General features: G+C 28.5%; 2 protein-coding genes across 3 annotated transcripts in view; one reads left to right on the top strand and one right to left on the bottom strand.

Annotated features, from left to right (window-relative positions):
* The window catches only part of LOC100206900 (serine/threonine-protein kinase Nek9), a 41013-nt gene extending 21064 nt beyond the window's left edge, over positions 1-19949 (bottom strand). The window contains exon 1 of one of the 2 annotated variants that reach the window (XM_065810369.1): positions 19848-19949. The gene's annotated coding sequence lies outside the window, so the exon portion shown is untranslated. Of the gene's footprint in view, positions 1-14911; positions 15096-19847 lie in introns of those variants that run through there. The other variant, XM_065810368.1, reaches the window with a different exon arrangement.
* A 53-nt stretch (positions 19950-20002) lies between these two features.
* LOC105850336 (plasma kallikrein) overlaps positions 20003-20668 on the top strand; it is a 28263-nt gene continuing 27597 nt past the window's right edge. The window contains exons 1-2 of the mRNA XM_065810370.1: positions 20003-20240; positions 20341-20472. Of these exons, the coding sequence (XP_065666442.1) occupies positions 20201-20240; positions 20341-20472 (172 nt within the window). The 5' untranslated portion in view covers positions 20003-20200. The remainder of the gene's footprint in view (positions 20241-20340; positions 20473-20668) is intronic.

The raw sequence follows: 20668 nt of genomic DNA, 5'->3' as shown, positions 1-20668 counted from the left end.
ATAACATACCACGAGTTTAGAATTATTTTGTTCTATCTCTCATATTAAGTGTTGGAAGAAAATGAGTTAGTAATTTTAGTAATCAATAATTACTTTTAAAATATATTTTAATTTTTAAATTTCTTCTAAATAATTTGTTTAAATCAAAATTATTTAAAGCATAAGTTATTATTTCTTTAAAAACTAGCTAAAATTTTAAGTAATTTTTACTTTTAGAAAAAAATGAAAAATTTTCTCCCAACGTTTAAAATGGGAAATAGAACAAAATAATTCTAACCTCGCGATAAGTCTACAATTCATAACATTACCAACCAAAATGGAAATGTTGTTTCTAAACATTTGCAATATTGAGGTGTTGTTAATGTTCTGAGTTTTTATTCATATCTTAGTAATTAATGATTGCAATAATTACATAATATTGTAGTAATAATGAGTAACAGTAAATTAACTCGTAAATGGACTAAAAAAGTGTTGGAGAAATTGATAACAGACGGAGCGGCTTGCTTAGTACCTGCATCATGGACAAAGAGTGAATGCTGGAGTCGCTTCCGTTGCGGTGAAGTTGGGGATGAGGTTTGTAGCTATACTTACTGCATATAAAATTATTTAGTTTTATAAATATTTCAATAAATCAATAATCACCTGCATCTCTCAGGCATTGCATATTGCACACAATGCCAAACTGAGCAGCATTCAGGTTTGATAATTAATTGAATATCAAATGCTAAATAGAGTCAATTGACCTTAGTTATAATACACTTTATTTGATTTTTGTATAACTGTGAGTAATCATGTTATGATCAACAGGTTCAGAACCTGGACAATTAAAAATGACAAGCTTTTTACCTAAAAAGACAGAGGTTAATAAATATAGTTTGCGGATCTTGCTTTTTCCTATTTACTGTTTTAACTTTTCACTTGCTACCATTGATAGCAAAATATATTTGTTACAAGTTGTTAGCAATATTTTAGAAATACAATGTTTTTTGTAGTACAAAAAAAAAAGGCCATTATGAATTGCTATGTGTTTAATGTCTATTGTTTATTGCCTTATACTTTACAGGTTCCTAAACACATTTGTGAATATGCTCAACGTGCAGCCCTTTACATGATTGCAAAAGACATTCAGCCATTCTCGTGTGTTCAGGATGATGGGTTCCGTCACTTTGCTCAAACAATGATTGATATTGGATCGAAGTATGGATCAGTGAAACTTGAGGATATTATGTGTGATCGAACAACGCTGTCTAAGACACTACTACCAAAGTTCTACAACGAATGTGTTCGAAAGCTGAAAGACGAACTTGCTGGGGTTACTCATATCGCAGTAACAACTGATCACTGGACCGATGACATTCTAAAATACTCTTATCAAACTTTTACAGCACATTACATTAACAGCAGTTATTGCCTTATAAGTAAGTGTGTTGGATTGTTTGAGTTTAGTGAGTCTAAGACTGGCATTGCCGTAAAAGCAAAGACAACTGAAATACTTAAAAAACTTTTCCCTCAGACTATAAAAAGTGACAATTTGGTATTTGTGACTGATAATGGGAGTAATATGAAGTCGGCTTATCACAACGATGTTAGACTTAGTTGCGCAGGTCATAATCTTAATTTAGCTGTTGAAAAAGCTTTGAAATCCCCTGGTGTTAATTTAGTTCATGAAATGATCAAGACTTCAAAGGAAATGGTGGGCTACTTTAAACATAGTGGGAAAAACCAGGAACTAAATCACACTCTCAAACAGGATGTTGCGACTCGTTGGAACAGTCAATTTTTTCTTTTGCAATCACTGTCATGCCAGTTAGATCATGCCAAGTCAATTCTTGCTGATTCAAAGCAGTTTGACAAACTTGAGCAACTGAACAACGTTAATGAAAAATTGTTGCATGACGTCGTAGAATTTTTGCATCTCTTTCACAAGGCTACTGTACAATTGTCACATGACAATGTGCCGAAGTCCCCTGATGTATGGCCAATGCTTTTTTATCTTCGATCAGTCTGTAAGATCAATAGTTCAGACAGCGACAGTATGCGTGATTTGAAGGCAGTTTTTCTGTCCAGTTTGAATGAAAAGTATGTTATTCATCCTTTGCACAAGCTATCAACACTTATTGTTCCTTCTTACAAATACTTGTCTTTTGTCAACACAGACGATCACAATTTTGTTTATTCAGAAATGCGTAGTATGGTGGACAAAATTATTTCTTCTTCACCAAATCAGGTGATACGAAAGGACTCAGGCAATACAGATATAGACAGCTTTAGTGAATGCAGTCATTCAGATCAGCTGCCTCCTGCAAAGAAGAATAAAGCTGATCTTGAATCGTATGATTTGCTGGCAGACTTAAAAACAGTTGCCACTCCATTGTCTAACGCTGACAGTAATGACACAAAGACATGAACTTGACAAATACTTGGCACTGCCCGTGACAGCGTGTGATGCATTGCAATTCTGGAAAGACAATGACCGTGAACATAAGCTTCCGACGATGGCATTGATTGGTAGAAGGTTGTTGGCTATTCCTGCTACAAGTACTGTCAGTGAAAGAGTGTTTTCAGTGTGTGGGGTGACGATGAGTGAGCGCAGGGCTCGCCTAAACCCAGAAACATTGGAAATGCTGATATTTCTCAAATACAACATGCAGCCCTGATTACTAGACTGACAGTAGACTACTTAAGCTACCGTTATCTGTGTTCAGAAAGTTACTGCTTTAATGTTTTGTGCACTTTAACTGCAGCTATTAGCAACTGCATTGTTTTTTGAACTTTTGAAGTTGCAGTATAAAAGCATTGCAAATTATTATTATTCAAGTTATTTGCAATGCTTTAACTACTTAATATTACTTTAATTTATTTGTGTTTTATCATTGTGGATGTAAAGCTTTGTAACTAATAAAAAAACAGTTGTGTTGATACCGAACCGAACCCGAACTGTGCTTAAGACCGAACTGAACCGAACTCGAAAATTAGATATAACCGAACCGAACCTGAACTTTAAAAAAAGGGTTTGATTCCCATCTCTAATATATATATATATATATATATATATATATATATATATATATATATATATATATATATATATATATATATATATATATATATATATATCGCAGAAAGTCCTTGCTACTTTTTAACAACAAAAAATGGAAGAAAAACTTAGCACATGACTGCTCTGATGTCACAATGGGTTGTTTTGAGGGTGCAGAAATTTGCGAACTAATGAGCCTATATATGTAAGACTCACTATCTAAAATAATAAATAAAGAAGATGTTGGACTATATCGTGATGATGGTCTGATGGTACTTCGTAAAAAAACTGGATCACAAATTGATAGCATACGAAAAAACATAATTAGAGTTATAAAAATGATCAGTTTTAAAATAGAGTAGTTTTAATTATATTCCAAACAAACCTTCCCGCAGTCAACTTCTTAGATTTATCTTTTAACTTAGAAAAAAACTCCTACCAACCTTTCAAAAAACCAAATGAAAATGTTACATCCACACTGGTTTCAACCATCCTCCGCAAATAATAAAGCAAATCCCTATCTCTATTAACAACAGATTATCACAAAATTTCTCAAATGAAAAAACATTTAATTTATCTATAACAGAATACGAAGATGAATTAAGAAGAACTGGTTTTAATTTGAAGTATAACCCCCAAAAGAGAGAAAAAAAGAAAAAAAAGGAAATATAAAATGGTTCAACCCCCGTATATTAAAAGCCTTCCTACCAATGTTGGGCAATATCTTCCTAAACTTAATCGACAAACATTTTCCAACATCCCACCCCCTAAGTAAACTATTCAATCGAAATACTATCAAAGTGAGTTACAGCTGCACTAAAAATATCAAAAGAATAATAAAAAGCCACAACAAGAAAATCATTTTAGAAAGACCAAAAGAATACCCACCCTGCAATTGCATAAATAGAGAAAACTGCCCTATAATAGGAAAATGTAGAGCCTCTAATGTTATTTATAAATGTATAGTATCCCCCCCCCCCCTAACACCCCAGGAAAGTATATATTGGTCTAGCAGAATGTTAATGGAAAAAAGATGGGCTAACCACAAACACTCATTCACAAACAAAAAGTTGAAATATACAACCACCCTTTCAGTATATATGGCAGATAAAAGAAAACTTAAAAATAACACCCAAATTAACCTGTTCAATAATTAAAAAAGTCCCCGCCTACAGCAATGTAACAAAAAAATGCTTGCTATGCCTTCATGAAAAACTTTGCATAATATCATACAAAGGTAGGCAAGAATTATTAAATAAAAAAACAGAAAAAATATTTTTTCTGTTTTTTTATTTAATAAATATTTTTTTTTTACCTGATGATTGAAAAACGCATGAATATTTTAGTAGTAAAAATTATGTAGTTATTTTTATTTAATTTCGTCAAAAAATTAATTAAATATATATATATATATATATATATATATATATATATATATATATATATATATATATATATATATATATATATATATATATATATATATATGGGTAACTCCATGTCAAATTAGCAGGCTCATGTCACCCCATGTTTTAGATTTTGCTAATTTTTTTACACACCATAGGGTTTATAAAAATCAAGAAAATCTGAAACTTGGAACCTCCAACCCCTTACGGTTCTTGAGATATTCAGGACTCAATTTATTTATGCTGACTCTGCATTTTTTGCAAAATACTTTTTTGTTGTTAAATAACAATATTTTATGAACCAAATGAGGTATCATCCTGAGATTTTGTACATAGACAATCTTCCACATGGCAGATACAAATTTCCTTTTGAAAATTTTTTGACCACCATAATTACATGTAAATTAGATAATAAAGACATATATTTTGGGTTATTTCGATGGTCAAAATGGTGATGTCACCTTGATAATTTTATTTAAGGGGTTGTTATAACTTACAATATAGGTATCAAAATCGCTATTAATAAAAAATATATTACTGCAATTTTCAATTTTTCTAAGCTGCCAATTATGATAAAATAATCTATATCTTAAATTTATGTTGTAAAAATATATTGTTGAAGTCGTTGTTTATTTGGTTGTGGAAAATTATTTATAACAGTTTGCTATTATCATGGAGAACACTTTGGAGTTGCATTTGAAAGAAAATTTCAGAAATGCTGTAATCAATTTAAAAAACATGGAAATCGAAAGAAAAACGTAAAAAGTAATTTTATGATTTTCTTTCGATTTTATGAAAAAGATATTATTTTGATGATTATAATGGTTTAAATAGTAATTAAATAAACTAAAGAAATAATAAGACAACTAAATGCTTTTTTAAGAAGAAAATTCAAATATTTTTATAAATTTAAAATTTAATGGTTTTATAAATTAATAAATATACTAATATATTCTTTACAATGATGCTTAGTTGATATTAGTTTTTAGAAATGATTGTTTCTTTTTTTATATAGAAAATGTGAAGATATTGCTATCAATAGCAATAACTCTTAAAACACAAGATATTCCTGTTGTACTTGGGTGGAAATTATGCAGTAGTTGTTACAAAAGGGTACAGAGTATAATTAAAAAATTAGAATCAAATGATCAATGGTATAGCAGGGTCTGAACAACGTTTAGCTCTCAACGAAAGTCTTAAATCTATAGGTGTGTCACCTATTAAGCTTAAATCAGTGCTAAAACACCAACGGTTACGAGCTGCCAAAAGAAAATTTGATCAAATAACTGAAGCAACAACAAACAAAATAAATGAAGTTTATAATATTGGTCCTATGATTAGATTGACACCTTGTTCACCACTAACTTCTTCAGTTAATAACCATAAAATTGACAATCTAAACTCACTTTTAAATGAATTAAAAAATAAACTAAAAAAATGTGACATCATACTCTGCAAAAATACAGATACTAACATTAACTCCAGAATCATGGTCACTCCAAAAATCTGCAGAATTTTTTAATGTATCTATTTACTTTATACAAGAGGTTAGAAAAGTTGAAAAAAAACATGGAATTTTGTATAAACCATCATCATATATATCCTAATAACAGTGATCACTAATTAGTTGAAAAAATTTTTAATTCAATCCAAATCAGTGGAAATAAAATCAAAAAAGTGCATCCTTTTAAACCAAAACAGAAATCTTCCTATGTGCTAACAACCTCAACTTCAACTACAATACCGCAACAAAATACAAATAGCCCAGTCATAGTTGAGTTAATGAATGCCAGTGATCGAAACTTAATTCTTAGCGTTGCCAAATCCTTAAGAACCTCAACAGAATTTGCTAAAATGTTTATAAATCCAGATCTTAATGATGCAGAGAGATCAAATATGAAAATGTTGCTTCAAGAAAGAAAAATTAAAAACAACGAATTGCGAGCGAATGGAAAACTCAATTTGCCCTTTCGATACTGCATTAGAAACAACGCCACCATTAAAATCAATGTTTCAAAGCTTACCAAACAGAATTAAAAAAAGTAATAACACCAGTAAATGCAACTATCACATTAATCCTAAACTCAGTATAAACCATGCTAACAATAACAACAAAACAAAAGTTAAACAATATCCTTTCAAAACCATTAGCTGTGCTTACTTCAATGCTAGATCGATTAACAATAAACAACACTACCTACACAATCTCCTCAAAAACAGCAATCTTGATATCATACTCATTACCGAAACTTGGTTAAATAAAAATACACCTGATTCATTAATGTTGAATGGCAATAATTTCACAGTATTTCGATATGATTGAAACAGAAAAGGTGGGGGTTCACTTATATTAGTGCGCAATAATTTTTAATCTGCCACATATAAACTGGTCAATCCCAACTAGTTTCGGTGATTCATATCATAACCTTTTTGTATAAACGTGTTCCGCAAATGCTTTAACCCAACTTATATCCAACAATACCAGATTTAACAACCTTTTAGATCTGATACTAACCAACAACTCTAAAAACGTTTTTAATATAGAAACTATTGCCCCATTCACAAGTACCTGCGACCACTGCATGATTATTTTCAATTCTAATTTGGAGAAATATAAACCATATAAAAAAACAACTAAGTATAATTTTTTCAAAACTGATTACAACTCTATAAACACTGAATTACAAAATGTAAACTGGTATTTACTAGCCAAACAAAATCAGGATGTTAAAACTTTCTGGCAAACTATCTGTAATTTCTTAAATTCATCTATTTCATCGCATGTATCGTTAACTTTTAATAGAAAAAGCAATATCCAACCTCTAGCCATCCGAGAATTAGCCTCCAAAAAACGCATTCTTTATAGAGATTACACAAGAACAGGTAATCCATCTATCATTGTTAAATTTAAGAACTACTCATGTTTATATGATGCAGAAGTTCATAAAAAATTGCATTTCCAGAGAGAAAGATTTAGTTGTCAAATCCAATATCACTAATTTTTACTCTTTCATAAACAAAAAATCCAAATGCTGTAACTCTGTTGCGCCATTACTTCAAACTGATGGTTTTCTTATTATAGATGATTGTAAAAAATCGCAACTTTTGAACAATTTTTTTGGCTCTGTGTTTGTTACTGACAATGGTATTGCTATATTGCTATGTTTCCTTACAATTCTGTTGTTTCCTATCTACAAAAGCTTCCATCCAAATCTTCCAAATCCCCTGATGGATACTCTGCCATATTTTTAAAGTCAATTGCAAATGTTATTGCTATTCTTTTTTCTGTTCTGTTTGAAATGTCAATGTCCAAAAATATTACACCTAGGTTCTGGAAAATTGCAATAATAGGTCCGATATTTAAAAAAAGGAAACCTGTTGTTACCCACAAATTACAGACCTATTTTAATGGCGTGTATTGTTTGTAAAATTATGGAATCAGTAATTACTGAAAGCGTTACAGGTTATTTACTCCTGAATAATTTTATTTCTGTGTATCAGTGCGGATTCTTAAAGCGTAGATCCACATGTACACAGATGTTGACAACATTAAATGAGTGGACCACTTCTGTTAATAATAAAAAGATAGTTGATATCATCTATATAGACTTTGAAGAAGCCTTCGATACTGTATCTCACCCTAAATTACTATTTAAACTGTGTTGTTACAGTATCAAGTATGAGTTGCTGAATTAGCTTACAAACTTGTTGACAAATTGTCCTCAACGTGTTTGTATCAACAATTCATACTTAAACAATATTTATGTAAAAAGTGGAATACCTCAAGTAACTGTTTTGGGACTTATTTTATTTTAAATTTTTATAAACGATATAACCTTACATATTGAGGGGGATTGTGGAATCAAGCTTTTAGTAGACGATAGCAAGTTGTACCAAGCGAGAAAAGACGAAAATAATATCAACCTTGTCAAAACTTTGAAGAGAATTTCACAATGGTCAAACAATTGTCAACTCAATATATCTACCAAAAAATATTTTTACCTACGATATGGAAAGAATCCATTACCAGTACATTCATACTTATTAGATATTGATGCGCCTATCGAATCAATTGATTCAATCAAAGACATTGGGATATTTATTTTTTACGATATGAAATTTTTAAATCACTGTTCTCATATTGCTAGCAAAGCAAGTTCTTGTGCTTACTTACTCTTAAAGTCTTTCATCAGTAATGATTCTCAACTTTTGATAAGAGCCTATAAAGTTTATATTCAACCAATTTTAGAGTCATGTACCCCTGTGTGGAATCCGTATCTCTTAAAAGATATACACCAGATAGAAAAGGTCCAGAAACATTATACAAGAATTGTCTGCAAATGATGTTGTATTCCATACAAAGACTATGCTTGAAGACTTGATATCTCTAATCTTGACTCTCTTGAATGCCGGAGAACAAAATTTGATCTTTTAATGACTTTTAAAATTATGCACAACTTGGTTAATTCCCCTTTTTCTGAGTTTTTTACTCTCGCTCCTACTCGTTATTCAACTAGATGTCATACCCAAAAATTAACATCACGTAACAAATACATCCATGATATAAGGAGATTTTTTTTCTGTGAAAGATTTATTAAGATATGGAATTCTTTACCCCATTATATGGTGTATTCTTCTTCATTGTCTCTATTCAAATCAAATTTAAAACCATAAAATATTCAGAAACACTGTTTACTGTTTTAAACTTGGTGTTACATAAGAGTAATTCTCAAATTACCTATATCACCTTTTTGTATTTTTATTTAAATGCAAATAAATTGAAATAAAAAAAAAAAGGAAAGTCGCTTTCCGATGAAACCATTGGTCTAGTTCATAGCTTTTATCAAAGTTACGAGTACACACAAATGATGCCTGGAAAAAAAGACTTATGTTGTCAGTACAGGGTACAGACAACATATGTAAAAAAGAATAATATTGATTAATTTAAAAGAACTTTATGTAGCATTGTAATTTGAACACTCTAATTTAAATGTTGGATTTTCAAAGTTTAACAGCCTTCGCCCAAGATGGTGTGTAACTCGTCTGGCACTCACAGTGTTTGTGTCTGTATCTATCACCAGAATGTTAAGTTATAAAGTGATAAACAAATAACAAATAACCAATGGCAAGGTACTGATAGAACTACACTGATCAATCAAAAAAACAATATTGAAGATGTTATTGATCTTATATGCAATAAAATAGATAAACTAACATCTCATTCATTTATAGCTAAAAGTCAGGCCAAGTACCTTAAAGACTTTTTTAAATCACAATTTTTAAATCACAATGAGTGTATAATATTGGGTGACTTTGAAGAGAACTTTCAATTTATTGTTCAGGATGAGGTGTAAAGTTAACACTGGAATAAAGCAAAATGTACACTTCATCCTATTATTATATACTACAAATCAAATGGTAAACTGATATCTAAGTCATTTTGCTTTCTTTCTGATGACATTGAGCATGATGTATACTTTGTATATAAAATACAACAGCTCATTATCAATAACATTAAAGCAAAAATTCTACAAATTAGTAATATTAGATACTTCACTGATGGATGTGCAGCACAATATAAAAACTTTAGGAACTTTATTAATCTTTGCCATCACAAAAAAGACTTTGATATTGATGCTGAATTTTTTTTGGTATTGAGTATGTAAGTAAGTAGTGATGGTATTGGGGGCACAGTAAAAAGACTAACTGCACAAGCCAGTTTAAAAAGGACAATGACTGGACAGATTTTAGATGTAGATAAGATGTTTGTACTTTGTGTAACCATTATTAAAAACATTCAATTCATTTTGGTTGATAAAACAGAAAGAAATAAAGTTCGATCATCATTACAACCAAGGTTTATTATGGGAAGAACCTTGTCGGGAACAATATGCTTTCACCACTTTGTACCAATTAATTAAAGTACAATTTCTTTTAAAAGGATGAGTCAATAAACTGATTTTCAGACATTTAACCTTGTGCAGATACCAAATAAGCTATTTGTGCAGCAGGTTATTTATAATCATATGGATTATGTAGCTTGCAATTATTACAATTTTTGGTGGATTGGAATTATAACCAAAAAAGATAAAAAAAGGAGATTATAAAATTCAATTTATGCATGCACATAGTCCCAGTCCAAGTTTTTTTTGGTCTGCACGGGAAGATGTGCGTTGGGTCCCATCAAATCATGTTTTATGTACCATCGATCCGCCATCTACAACAAATGGTTGCATATATAAAATTTCAGAAACTGAGTTAGAAAATATAATTGAAAAAAATAATAAAGATTTATAGAAAAATTTCTAATGCATTATTATTTTTATATTTGTATGTTATTTTTCAAATTTAGTTAAGAGTTGGCTACAAAATTCTTCTAGTCACTTGTCTTTATGTTTTTAACAAAAAAAAAGGGGGAAGGGTGGGTGGGGGGGGGGGTTAGTAAAATGTTTAATTGCAGTATAAATTTATTACTGCCCTTCGAAAAGACTTTAACAATATCTTTTTATGACATAAAATTAAGATATAGCTAACTTATTCATAAATAAGTTAGCAATAAATTATATGCTGCATTTAGAAAAGTTGAAAAATGCAGTAATATATTTTTCATTAATAGCGATGTTTAATACCTATAATGTAATTTACAACAATGCCTCAAAAAAAATTATCAAGGTGACATCACCATTTTGACTGTCAAAATACCCCAAAATATATGCCTTTATTATCTAATTTACATGTAAATTTCAGGATGATTTTTGGTTCATAATATATTGTTATTTAACAACAAAAAAGAATTTTGTAAAAAATGCTGAGTCAGCATAAATTAGAAAATTGAATCCTGAATATCTCCAGAACCGTAAGGGGTTGGAGGTTCCAAGTTTCAGATTTTCTTAATTTTTATAAACCCTATAACATATTAAAAAATTAGCAAAATCCAAAACATGGGGTGACATTTTTTTTTCCTGCTGATTTGACATGAAATTACCCTCTTTTTTTTCCTGCTAATTTGACATGAAATTACCCATATATATATATATATATATATATATATATATATATATATATATATATATATATATATATATATATATATATATATATATATATATATATATATATATATATATATATATATATATATTATATATATATCAAATAGCAGAAGAGGTAGTACACCTCCTTCTCCCACTCCATTACTGATGGTAAATGTTTTGGATAATATAATTGCTGTATATTATAGAATCCTAACTTCAGCTTTAATGTACAGACCATTGAAATTTCAAGTTCTTGAATGATATTTTTAAGTGAAGACTTTGCTTATTGCTGGAATTATTTTAGCTATTGCAAAAACATTTAGACAATAGAATATTATCAAAGGAAATAGAAAAAAATGAGCTATTACTACCAGCATATAACTTTTTTGTTTGCTTTTATTTATTAAGTGAAGAACCTTATAACTTTGAGTGAAAAAAACATGTTTTTTAGGAAATTTATTGAATTATACACTTTGTAAAAGTTCTAGCTTTTTTGATCTATAATCATATCCAAATAACGGACGTTTTTAAATTTTATTTAAAGCAATTTGAAGCAAACCAACTGAGCAAAACCCAGTTCAAAAAGAAATCTTATAAAAGTCTTTAATTCTGTATAAACAAAAAAAAATCTCTAAGAAAATTTTTTTTAAAAGCAAGCAGAAAAAGTTGTATTAAACAAAAACTAGTTTAAATTTATTTCATTTCACTTAAAAAGTTATAGATTGTCAAAAATAAGATAATGATCCACTATTATTTTTAATATTTATAAATATTATGCCAAAGATAGTCAAGAATTTTTGCATATGATAGCCGGCTTATTGCTATGATTAAAACAACATAGATAACCTATACATTCAAAATGATCTTAATACCATCATAGATTGGTTGAAGTTTTGGTTCAATTTTTTGGATCCTTCAATCTGGAAACAACAAAAACTGAGCAAAACCTTGGTGTAATTTTTGATAATAAATTAAAATGAAATTACCACATCAGACATCCTGTAAATAACTCAAACACAACCCTAGACGAGCTTAAGTGACATTCTTAAGAACATTCAAGACTTAGACAGAATCTATATTTTTTAGACTTAATACAAAACTTGTTTGACTTCATTTAAAACATTTCACATCTGTTTGAAATCCTTTACAAAAAAAGACATATATGCCCTAGAAACTATGCAGAAAACATCAATCAAGCTTATACCAGCAATAATAAATTTAGATTACAAAACCTGATTAACTCATCTCAATCTGCAAATGAAAGGAAAGTTGAAAGGAAAGATTATATCGTGTTATACTTAACTCAATTGATTATAGTGAAGCTATTGTACAGATAGCATTTGTAAAGCATTTTCCTAACTTTGGTGGGTAGATTTTTTTTGATGAGGATATCAGAGTGTTTAGCAGTGCAGGTTCAATCACTTGAGCATAGGATTAATCCATCATAGATTGGTCTGAGTTTTTCAATATGTCTTTTAAAATTGAGAAATGCATAGCTACAATATATTAAAAATTTTGATAATTGTTATTTTACTATGAAAGACAATATTAGAGCTGTTTTTAATCTGGAAGTGGGGACTTCATAGAATATTTTATAAAATAACAAAGGGTTCAATGAAGTTAATTGGTAAAATGCTTAATCATATTCCTTATCAGTACAAGGACATGCAAGCAATGTTAGAGGCCCTAAATCACGATTGTCATAGTAATTTATAATAATTTATGTGTGTGTGTATAAATAAATAAATATATATATATATATATATGTATATATATATATATATATATATATATAAAGATAAATACATATATATATATATATATATATATATATATATATATATATACATATATATACATATATATATATATATATACATATATATATATATACATATAAACATATATATATATATATGTATGTATATATATATATGTATATATGTATATATATATATATGTATATATATACATACATATATATATATATATATATACACGTATATATATATATACATATATATATACATATATATATATATACATATATATATATATATATGTATATATATATATATATATATATATATATATATATATATATATATATATATATATATATATATATATATATATATATATATATATATATATATATATATATATATATATATATATATATATATATAGGGAAGTGTGGCGTACCTCAAAGGTGAGTGTACCTTGGAGGCACATCAATTGAGCTGCCATCTTGAGTGATGAATTCAAACTGAAATTTTAGTTGCATGTATTGGCCTCAAAAGGCTCATAATAAGTTGTTTTACCACAGCTTAACACATTTGTTGTTGCAATAAAAATAAAAGTATGTTTCCGGTTCCAAAAATTAATCTTTTTAGAGTGCATTCTTTTTTTTCTACAACTGTAGGTATAAACTTTATTTTAAAACTGATTATCAAAAATTGTAAAACTTGTTTTCAGCTGCATTTATTCATGCTTGAAACTGCTTAACTCCTACCTATAAACATATGGTAGTGGTTTTGTAAAAACTGCGGTAGCGGTGTACCTTGGAGGTAGCTAATGTTGTGTACTTTGGTAGTACCATCAAGGTACAAACTTGCATGATTATGTAAATACTATTATAAGCAATATTTTTTATGAAAGAATTTTTTAATGTAATATATTGTTATAGTTTATTATGATATTTTTTTGTTTATTAAGAATTTCTTTAGTATGATGCATGAATTTCTTTGTTAAACTGTAACTATTTTTTTTAAATTGTTATTTCTCTTCGATAATTTTCTAAAATTATCAAAGAGATTATAAAACTGTGTATGAGTTGGACAAATTAGACATGGTCTTTTAGTTGCCACATCCCTCTATTACAGGAGGTTCAGCATGACAGCTGGAAAAACTCATTTGGCTTTAACTTTGATGATCTGAATGTAGAGTAGATAAATGCTAAATAAAAGTGAAATACTTATTATTACTAAACTTTAATGCAGATATTTGTTATTACTCTTTTCTTAATCAACATTACTTCTTTTGTAAATTTTTAATACTTCTAAGTATAAATTAGTTTAAATTTATAATAATTATAATTTCGATTAAGCTATATATCAATTAATATATAGCTTATATAAATCTAACTAGATTATAATCTAACTATTATATTTTATATCTTTGATATTGATATATATATATATATATATATATATATATATATATATATATATATATATATATATATATATATATATATATATATATATATATATATATATATATATATATATATATATATATATATATATATATATATATATATATATATATATATATATATATGTATATATATAGTTTAGAATTTCATTTAAAAAAATGTAAAAAATAAAATTAAAAAATGTTTTTAATCAATTTTATACGTGCTTTATTACCTGTTGTGTGAACTTTGATTTATAAACCTCTGGTGACCCATTATTTATATCTTATTATTTTTTACAAATTTTCAACTTTTAAATATAGTTGAATAAAGGTATATAAAGTTCTTATATGATTCATTTTTTAAGAAAGCGAAATCATTTATTTTTGATTGTTTACAATTGACAAACATTGTATTTTAAGGAATTTTAATACGGAATAACTAAATTTATCGAAATAAATTATGAGGATAACATTCAGCTATTACTCGCATAGTTTTATCGATCGTCATTAGAGAAGTATGAATATTCGATAAACGAATATTTAAGCGATTATTCTTCACTGAACGAATAAAGTGGTTTGTTCTCCAAATAGTATAACAAATATTCTTTAAACAAATACATTCGTTTTCGCTTAATTATTTAAGAAATAAATAACACAGGTAATAATAACTAAATAACTGCGACATAAAAATTGTTTCAAATTTAATATATGATTTGTATTTTCAACGCTGATTTTGAGGAAAATAGTGAAAAAATTCCATCACGTACAATTATTTCTCAAACTGCTTGTCTAGTTTTAGCTTTTTCGATATTTCTTATAAATAGTTCAGTACTTTTGTAAGTTTGAATTTTGGTTTCTAAGATCTTCACAAACTGTTATTTAGCCTAAAGTACAAGTTGTTTTATGGACAATGGCTACCAGAGGATTTCTAAACTCACCAGATTACTTCTACCACATTTGTGGTAACTATACCATTAAAAAGTGACAAAGAAACATCTCCGATTTTGTTGAAAAGGTATATTTTGTCTATTTGGTATGAAGTTAGGCGATCAAGATAAGTCTTGGGCTTCACACAAAGTTTGTTCAATATGTGTTGAAGAACTGAGGCAATGGTCTCAAGGAATAAAGCAGTCCTTACGTTATGGAATACCAATGGTTTGGAGGGAGCCCAAAAATCATAGTGATGACTGTTATTTTTGTTCTTGCAAAGTACAAGGTTTCAATTTGAAAAACAAAAAGGATAATTCTTACCCTAACATTCAATCAGCCATTCGCCCTATTCCTTATGGACCTGGAGTACCAATACACTCTCCTCCACATTCTTTGGATGATATTTTAGATGATCACAAGACATTGGCTCAGCAAGATGATAGTGAAGAAGACAGTGATTGCTACGACCCTGGCACAACCGATCCCATTCCATTCTCATAATCTGAACTGAACGATTTAGTTAGGACCTAGGTCTTTCTAAAGACTCGGCAGAAGTTTTAGGATCTAGATTGAAAGATAAAAATATGTTAGCTCTGGGTACATTCTTTTCTTGGTATCAATCAAGGGAAAAGGAATTTGTATCTTTCTTCTCTCAAGAAGGTGATCTGGTATTTTGCAGTGATGTTCCTGGACTTATGGCATGTTTTAAAATAGAATATGCTCCTGATGAGTGGAAACTTTTTATCGATTCATCAAAAAGAAGTCTTAAAGCAGTAATCAAAATCGATTCATCAAAAAGAAGCCTTCTGCACAATGCCAATAAGTATGCTTCTATGCCAGTTGGATATTCGGTGCACTTAAAAGAATGTTACAAAAACCTTGAACTGGTTTTAAACAAACTCAGCTACGCAGACCACAAATGGAATTTGTGCGGGGATTTAAAAGTTATTTCAATGCTGCTTGGTCAACAAAGTGGCAATACAAAGTTCCCTGGCTTTCTCTGTGAATGGGACAGTCAAGACAGAAAGCAGCACTACATAAAAAAAGATTGGCCTTTGAGAAAAACCATCAAACTAGGGGTTAAAAATGTTGACAGAAAAGCCTTGTGGATCCCAAAAAGGTTTTACTTCCACCACTTTACATTAAGTTGGGACTGATGAAACAATTTGTTAAGGTATTGCCAAAAGAAGGGGAGACTTTCAAATATCTTTGTGGGCAGTTTCCTGGTCTATCGAGGCAAAGCTAAAGAAAGGAACCTTTATCGGACCAGATATTAGAAAACTTATGAGAGATCCTTATTTTGTGGACAAAATGGAAACAAAAGAAAAGGCAGCATGGACATCCTTTAAATTAGTTGTTACCGGTTTTCTAGGAAACAACAAAAATCCAAACTACAAGACCATTGTCACAGACATGCTCGACAACTTTATGAAGCTAGTATGTAACATGAGCATTTAAGTTCATTTTCTCCATTCACATCTTGATTACTTCCCTGTGAACCTTGGTGATGTAAGTGAAGAGCAAGACGAAAGATTTCACCAAGACATCAAGGAAATGGAAAGAAGATATCAGGGAAGATGGAACGTCAACATGATAGCGGACTACTGCTGGATGTTGAAGAGAGATGAACCTGAACGAGTCCACAGCCGGAAAAGCAACAAAAGAAGCTTTGGCAGAAAGCAAAAACGTTATTATAAGGACTTATAAGCTGAAAGAGAAATGTAAGTGTTCTTGAAATATAGTTTAGAAGATGATTTATACATAAAATAAAATTCTATAACGTTTGAAAATGTGAAAAATTGGTCGAATTTTGTTATTTTACCCAAAAATAATCCCTTTTTTGTGAGAAAACCTGACGTGATAGAAAAAAATGAATTGCATTTTTGAAATCAGCGCTGAGAAATACATAAAAAACAGTTAGCAAATTTCAAACAACATTTTAAAAATAATTTTTTGCAGACCTGTGTAATTGTTAAGAGGTTAGGGTCGTTAAAGCGAAAAACGTAAAAGCGAAAAAGTTACTGGTTTCTATAAGCAAAAAGGTAAAAATTTTAGATTAAAAGTAAAAAAAATTTAGCTAAACCACCTTACCAACTTAAAGACTATGCTAACAATGCAGATTTTTTTTTAATATATATATATATTTTTAAATATATATATACATATTTTTTTATTTTTCATCGTTACGTTTTTTAACTTTTTAATGCTTTCTTTCGTGAAAACTATCATTTCAATGTCGTCAATCTAATTCTTCGTTTCATTAGAATATTACCAGCAGTTGAAAATAATCGTTCCGATAAAGCTAATGATGCAGGGATACACAAGGTCTTCCTTACTTGTCTACTTAGATGAGAAAATCAACTACGGTTGGTCTACTAATATTCAATGATGATGTTATTGTCTGAAACTCCTTAATAAACATATCTTGCTTCGTTACACCTTGCATCAGTTATCGAACAGTTTTTGTGAGTAAATTTTAGTATTTTCAAAAACATACGCATTGAACTATATAGGGAAAAAAAGAGAGGGTCATATTAAACCCTTAATGAGAGATATGAGAAATATAAATGAAAAGTATTCTTAAGAATAAAAAGAAAATAGCATTTCGAGGACCTAAATTATGGAGTTCTTTTTAAAAAAGAAAATGCAAACATGGTAAAATCATAAAACTGTTAAAAGTTGCAAGCATAAAAAAAACATTTTAAATCTTGCTGAATAATAATTACGGAAAATTTGAAAAATAAATTTTACTTATTAACCTTTAATGTATTAATTATCAAATCTTTGCGCGTATCTTTGTATATGTTAAAATAATTTATTTCCTTATTATATAAATAGCTTATTTTATTACTTATGTATTTTTAATTGTATTTTTATATTTAATTATGTATTTTAATTATTTAATTTTATTAATTGGATTTTTAATTCAATTAAAAAAATTTTGACAATATTTTATTAATCTAAAGGGCTCTTTGAAAATATTGAGGTGATGTTGCATTACCCATATGTTCTTTGAGTTTAGTCTGTTTTTATATATTCTATATTTAACTTATTGCAAATTATATACTATCAAAAACAAGAACAACAAAAAATTTTAATAGCTCTTTTATTATTTATTTTTATGGTTCTTTTTTTTATCTATTTTATGGTTCTTCTTTTTATTTATTTTTATGGTTCTTTTTTTAATTTAGTTTTATGGTTTTTTTTGATTACTAGTAGATTCAAATAAGAATTTGGGTTTTAATTCTTATTCTTATAACTGTTTTATGTCTTTAATTATTTTTAAAAATTTTTTAAATAAAGGTAGATCCTTGTTCAATTCAATTATTTGAAAAAAAACTTTATTTATTTGTCACAAACTTTATCAGAATAAAGCTAAAAATCCCAAATATTTTAAAACATTTAATTTTTAGTACTATCAAATAGTTTTTAAAATTTTTCTTTGAAAATTTAACTCCATTTTGTTTTTTACTAAACCTACGTAAAGATACTTTAAAACAAGAATACAAAAAAGATCAAACAACGCTTAAGTGATTAACGCTAAAAAAAGAGGGTTATTTCACTTTCATTTCAAATGTCCAAAGTTGACAAGTTTCATCAGCAGTTGTAACAGACTTTTAAAAAGCAAATGTTTCTTAAATCTTTCAACTTTTTTCATGTTTCAATGACACCTCCTTAAAAAAAATTTCCATAAAATAACAAGTCATAGAAAGTAGAAAAACAAGTGTTACCAAATCAAACTACGGCGCACCGCAATAAAGTTAGCCGCGTGTTGGATTTACTTTTATCTCCGTCCCATTACCAAACATTTAACTAATGAAACATAGTCCGCTACTTCCTGTTTCTAATTGACATTATTTTTATTGTAAATAAAAAGAAAATAATACATTTTCAAGCTTTTATATTGACAAAACCTTTTACTTTTTTATTACAAAAAACAAAGAAAGTTTTTTGATTACCGGGTTCCAAATAAATCAAGTTAAAGTAAAAAAAAAATGTTATTTTTAGTTCTTTATATATAAACATTTTACATTCCAATAATATCTCAAAATAGAATAAGATAATATTCATATTTTAATGATGTACGTTATATAAAAGATGAAATATTTATTGTTTCCAATATAAATAAACATTTCCTTTACATTACATCCTTTACGTATCTGCTGGGGATCAACCATTCATAGATTTCTTACAAACTTATAAAAATGCATATATTAAATATGAATTTAAAAAACTTACTTTTTGTAACAGATTTTGTCGGAACGCTATATTTATTTATGTATACTACACATATATTATATTATACATTGCGGCTTCATTATTTATTGTTAGGTCGCACTCATCACACATTAAAAAAACACACATATATTAAGTTTGTAAAACAAGCTCCATTCAAGTTTATGTGTTTTTATAAGATTTCAGTCACGACGTGATTTCTCATATTAACAATAACGTTTATTTAATTCCAAAACATGGATTTTAAATAGTTGTCTTTTTTTATCGGATATATATAGTTTTGTAGTTTTTATAGGATATCATCTAAGTCGTCTCTAGCAAGCATTGAATCGAGCAAACAACTTTATTGTAACGCTATGAGTTGCGTAACTTTTATAAGACCGTTTCTATTTTGTGGTAAGTTACTTAAGATGTTACAAATTTGAGCTACAGGTTTACCATGGTATACCAAGGTGCATATTTTACATTATATACATTTGGTTATTTTGCATCATAGTGCTTTTCGTGTGCGTACCCCTAGAATCAAAATTGAGGAAAAAATGCGAAGAAGTACAAACATTCATCCCAAACCCGTGCGGGTTTCCAGTGTTTCGTCAAAAGTGTGCTGACATATGTAACTTTGGACAAAGTAAGAAAGTTTTATGATTTTTGATCCTTAAGCATAAAAATATCACAGAAAATAATTTTTCTTATTACCTTTTGCCAACTGATACTGCAAAAAGTAGTTTTGCTGCATAAGTTGCTCTAATGCTTCAAAATTATTTATATATATACACACTTACATACGTATGTATATAGTGCGCATGAATAAGTCCACAAAACCG

This window comes from Hydra vulgaris, chromosome 11, assembly GCF_038396675.1.
Source record: "Hydra vulgaris chromosome 11, alternate assembly HydraT2T_AEP".
NCBI lineage: Eukaryota > Metazoa > Cnidaria > Hydrozoa > Anthoathecata > Hydridae > Hydra > Hydra vulgaris.
The sequence above is the reverse complement of the archived record's forward strand: the minus strand, read 5'-3'. Positions and strand labels throughout refer to the sequence as shown.